The 5,809-nt window shown below is 35.9% G+C and overlaps 1 protein-coding gene across 1 annotated transcript in view; it reads left to right on the top strand.

Annotated features, from left to right (window-relative positions):
* Positions 1-4,737, top strand: part of LOC106665442 (extracellular tyrosine-protein kinase PKDCC-like) — a 53,782-nt gene extending 49,045 nt beyond the window's left edge. The window contains exon 3 of the mRNA XM_014391856.1: positions 4,514-4,737. Within this exon, the coding sequence (XP_014247342.1) occupies positions 4,514-4,737 (224 nt within the window). The remainder of the gene's footprint in view (positions 1-4,513) is intronic.
* The last annotated feature ends 1,072 nt before the right edge of the window (positions 4,738-5,809 follow it).

Consider the following 5,809-nt stretch of genomic DNA (forward strand, 5'->3'; position numbering starts at 1 on the left):
AAAGTAGTTTTGAAACCTAAAAACAATTTCAACCCTTTTGAAAAAAATGATTTATTATATTTTCCTCAAAAGTTCGAACACCCCTGAACACACACATTCTCACGAGGAAAAACAAACACATATGGCCTGTAGTAATCGGCGTTTATGTGTAAGAGAGCTTTTCTCCACCAAAGCTGAGTATTGCTGGGTTCAGTCTAGTATAATTTATAATATATGTAATTATTTGTAACTTCCCTATTTATTAATGTATTCTTTCTGCAAGTGGTTTTTAGTATAATTTTCACCACTGTTCTTACTTCTCTAGGCCAAATCAACAAATATTGTAAATATACTTAAGCCCTCTGCCACAAGGATGTATAATGTCTTAGACATTTCCCCTTGTAGTCACTTTGTACAAAATGTATGTAAAAGTAAAAGTATATAATAAATAAACTCAAACTCAAAGAGAGACATAGAGATAGAAAGACACAGACGCAGCTTGCGTGAGAGAGAGAGAAAGATAGATAAAGAGAGGGAATTAACATCGTGAGTAAGGCAAACGGAGAATAAGAAGAAAGGGAAGAAATGAATAAATAGATAGATAGAGAAAAAGAGAAAGTCGGGGTGAGAGGTAGAGAGAACTAGAAAAAGGAAGACGAAAGGAAGCGATAGTGTCATAAAAATAACAGATAATGAAATAAGTGATAAGACTGAAAAGTGGAGAAAGTGACAGAAAAATACACATCGTAAGAGGGGGTAAACAATGATTGGGAGAGCAAGAGAGTTAGATAAATAGAGAGGAAGATAGATATAAATATAAAGAGAGAGCGAGGGTGAGAGAGAGTGAGGGGGAAGGGAGAAAGAGAGAGATATACGGAGGGGGAGAAAATGACATTGCGAGTGGGGCAAACAAAGAATAATGGAAGAGATACATAGATGTAGATACAGACAGACGCAGCGCGCGAGAAAGAGAAATATAGATATAGAGGGCGAATTAACATGGTTAGAGGGGCGAACAGAGAATAATTGAAGATGTTAGTAGAGATAGAGAGAGGTAGATAGATAAAGAGAGAGGGAGAGAAAGACTGGGTGAGAGGGGCAAACAGAGAATAATAGAAGACATTAATAGAAATAGATAGATAGATAAATAGAGTGAGAGAGAGACGGGGAGTGTGAGAGAAAGAGAGAGAGAGAGAGAGAGAGAGAGAGAGAGAGAGAGAGATAGAAACAAAGAAAAAGAAAGACTNAGAAAGAAAGAAAAAGAAAAACTCTATTAAGTCCTGGGAAAACGTTTTCTTAAGGGTAACAACAACAAACAACACAAATACGTAAAACAGCTCTCTGATAGATGGATAAAGAGAGAGAGAGAGAGAGAGAAAAAAAGCGGAAAGCAAGCGAATGGGACAAAAAGAAAAGTAGACATAGAAAGAAATAAACGATAAAACTGAAAATGGGAGAAAGTGACAGAAAAATTAACATAGTAAGTGGGGCAAACAAAGGTTTAAAGAGGGAGAGATTAGATAAACAGAGGAAAGAGTAAAGATAAAAATAGATAGACAAAGAACGACAGAGAGACAGACAGATAGGAGGAGGAAAGCAAACTGGAAAGGATAAGCAAAGATGACAGATAAAGATTTAAATGATAAGTGTTTAAAGGCGTGAAAGAGACAGGGAAAAAACGAAAAAACAAGAGAAATATATCTTACAAATAGGTCAAACCGAGAAAATAGGTTTTGGCAGTATAAGGATATAAAGCAGAACCTTGATTGGTCCTATGACGTTCTCTTTTAGTCTTTATTTTTTTAAATATCGAAAATACGTCTTCCTTTACCCGGCAATCTTTCTTTGAGAGAGGTAAAAGGAGAAAACTTTTGTACTTGGTTAGGAGGATTTTTTTTTTAAATGTCTGTATTTATTTATTTTACTGTTTTGAGATGTATGATTAAAAACATTGTTTTTGGCACTACATAGTGTGCTCTGAAATCTATTATATTCTCTTGGTAAAACTTCAACTTTCAAAGCCTTTTTTTATAAGACGAATTAATTGTAATCAGCGAACAAAGGAAAATCATGTTGTAAATCATTAGTGAACGTAAATTAAGAGCAAAACTGCTGACGTTTACTCCACCTTCGCTCAGAATATCAACTTCTCAGAAGAACCTTTCGGCTTCCTTTGGCACTCATCTCTTGCGTCTTAATTTACTCACGAGAGGAGAAACATAAGAAATTACAGGGACGAGAGGTAAACTCTCGAGTAACAGAGCGTAAGGAGTGAACATACAGAGACCCTTGTTCTTAGGTTCAAAGGACACCCTTCCAACCATAAAATTCGTATAAGTGAGTGAAAACGATTACATTTTCCTCAAATTGTTTTACCAAGCGGAAAGAATTACCTGATATTTGCTTTTGAGAGAGTGCCTTTGAAATTGGATTTTAATTTCATCCTACATCTTGTATATGTGTTTCTAATGAATCCACCTCTTCGTGTTTTATTAAATATTTTCAACTTTATTAATAAAACTAAAAATAATTATAGTTCAGGAGTTTTCATTTGGCTATCTTACAGCGTTTTACACTATTAAAAAAATGTATTTCCTAATTCTCCCCCAGACGAATCTCATGTTAAAAATCAAATTGTCTAAGTGTTAGTAACAGGTTCGTTGCCATTTTTTCATATCAACACCAATCTTTCTTTCCACACACCTTCTTGTCCGTCAGACTGTAAGGTCCTAATACAATCCTGATATAAAAAAACCTCTCACTCAGTTATCAATCCAATAGCTTAATAATCTACCTTTCCTTCGCCTCATCATAGTCCTTATAACCGTCTGAAACGCCTATTGCCCGAATTCTTATCCTAAGTGACTTCTCCCTTCTTCACCATAGCCTCTGCATCCATAAGTCCATACCACTTCTTCCTTAATACCATTACAATGGAATTATTTTACCACAGGCATTTTATTTACTTGTTAATTCTACAATTTTTATGTAAAAAGTCACTGCTTTTCTTCTAAAATTGGTTAATATTATGGAATCTACTCGATTAATTATTCACCATTTTTTCGAAATGAAAAATTGTGTATAATTAATTGAGTATTTATATATTTAATAGAAGCTAATAAAATTTAGTATTAATCTAGAATCACACCTGTGAATTGTACACAGTCCCGCTAATCTAGTATAATCGATAGAAAAAGGGTTTCTATATGAAGCCGCGATTTGCTTATAACTAGAATAAAATCGGGTAGTCGAAATGAGAAGTTTGTGGCATGGGCGATCGAAGTGACGATAGCTCAAGTAGTAGAGCAGCGGCGTATTAGCCGAAAGTCGTGGGTTCGAATCCCGCCTGTGACACAAATTTTTCATTTAAAAAAAATTGTGTATAATTAATTGAGTATTTATATATTTAATAGAAGCTGTTAAAATTTAGCATTTATGGAATCTGTAAATAAATGTCAAATTATAAAGAAGGAAAAGTTCGCGAGCAAAAGAGACGAAAAATAAAGTCAGAAGAGACACACAAGAAAGAGGGGTAGAGTTGAGAAAGTGAGCAAAAAGAGAGAAAGAAATTATAAAAAAGGAAATTTGCGAGGAACAGAAACATAAATGAAAGACAGAGACACACAAGGGGAGAAAAGAAAGAAAGAGTGAGCTAGAAAGAGAATATGAAAGAAGAGATAGGTTTTGAGGGAATGACAGAGAGTGAGAGAGAAGAGAAACGGAAATGGAAAGAGAGAAGCGTAAGAGGGAAGGAGAAGTAGAGTGAGAATGAAGGTGGGAGTAAAAGAAAAATAGAGATAAAGTGAAAGAGACAAAAATATTTTATATGTACGTAGTTGGATAGATTAATATAGAGACTAATATATATATATATAGATGTAGATAGAGATAGATAGATAGATAGATAGAGAGAGAGAGAGAGAGTGACAGAGAAAAGAAACGGAAAAGGAAAGAGAGAGACGAAAGAGGGAGGGAGAAGTAGCGTCAGAAAGAAGGTGGGAGTAAAAGAAAAAAGAGANGAAATAGAGAGACGTAAGTGCGAGGGAGAAGTAGCGTCAGAAAGAAGGTGTGAGTAAAAGAAAAAAGAGAAAAAAGCTGCTTTTTATATATATATAATTTCAACTATTAAAAAATGTGTGGTGATTAGGGCCCACCGTTTATCGATAATTCTTCAGAAATCGTGAGATTATATCGTGCCAACGTTTCGATCTTTATTGAAATCATCTTCAGGGCTCAAAGTGTTTGTCTTCTGTGTAATTGTGCCATTCTTGCGTGTCGTGTTGAGAGTGCACTTTGAGCGCTGAAGATGATCTCAATAAAGATCGAAACGTTGGCACGATAAAGAAAATGTTTTTCTGAAACCTATCACACCGGAACGCATCTCACTATTTATGAATAATTATCGATTAACGATCACTAATCACCACACATTTCTAGCGGATGTTAAAAATCACCCTGCATATCGGTATAAATGTTGTAATAAAACGATAATCCAAACTTTTTACTAACTACTGAAAACGTATATTTTTTCCAGATCCAGAGCCAGTGTTTTGCGTCGGCGGACGGTGCGAAGGGCACAACGAAAGGTCGAACATCCTGAGAGCCGGCATAGATTTTGTGCCTCACGTTTTACCACTCAGCGCACCCGCATCCCTCGAGCCTCACATCAGGCAGATAGTCGAAGCGTACCAGGGCCTCCATCACTGGGACTCGAACAGGATCCTCGAGGCGACGCGAGCCCTCATCACGTCCAGCTAGCCCCTTATCAATACAACGATACCAATTTATATCAGACATATGTAAAAAGGCGACTTTTTCACGGTTCACGATGGCTTGGGGTTTTTAGCCAAATAGCGTAACCAAGGAAGGAACGGCAAGCGGCAAAACGGTCAAATAGTGTTACACTCGACCATTATTAGTCTAATCATTGATCTTTCCTGGCAAACAAGACAATAATCGATCACGGTATAACTCACATCATAATTATCGCCAAATTTGATCTAAAATCGATTTTTAGATAAATTTTTTTCCGACTTGGGCACTCTTTGAATCATGAAAATTTCGAATTTCTTGGTATCGTTCAGCATTATTCTTCTCAATAAATATTTTATCCTTTTTTTTCCATCCGACACTCGTGACAGATACAATTTGCGTTTTGCACTTCGCTTGCCATTCCGCGACGCTACCTTTCTTAACGATAAAAATAAAACGTAAAAAGCCGTCCTTGTCTTTCGGCAATGGGACTCTCGTCTTTTTCGGGTCCTCATAACGATCAAACTTTCCGTTATTTTCTAAATCGTAAGAGGATATTTTCGGAGAGAGTGGAGAAAAAAAAAAGAGTTTGAGGAGTATCAACTACGAGAATAATCAGGATTTCACTCAGGGGTAGAAATAAGAGCGAAGACCCTTTTTTTCCCCCCATTAGCATACTTTGATTTTACGCTGGATAGTTATTATGCTCCCGTTCTTTGACACGATAAGTTCTCATGTAGGGTCTGTGGACTTAATCAACCCTTTCTGAAAATCCCTCTGACCAGTGAATATATTCCAAAAACTCAAAACGCCTAATTTGTTTCCATCTTTGTCACATCAAACTTTTAATTAGGCTTTATTAAAGTTTATTTTTAAAAAGCCCTTGCTGAAATACTGCAATATATTAAAATCAGCTAGATGGAACGTAAAATACTAAAACGAGAATGTTTCCAAGGTAGTAAATATTTTTTACGAGTACATTCCACTGGGGAAAATCTTTCATTGATCGTTTTTCAATCATGATAGAGTTTATTTTCAACCTAATAAACCGAGTTGTGGAAATTAACCCCTTACGTAG

Source organism: Cimex lectularius, unplaced genomic scaffold, assembly GCF_000648675.2.
Source record: "Cimex lectularius strain Harlan isolate CLEC.00 unplaced genomic scaffold, Clec_2.1 scaffold37, whole genome shotgun sequence".
Classification (NCBI taxonomy): domain Eukaryota; kingdom Metazoa; phylum Arthropoda; class Insecta; order Hemiptera; family Cimicidae; genus Cimex; species Cimex lectularius.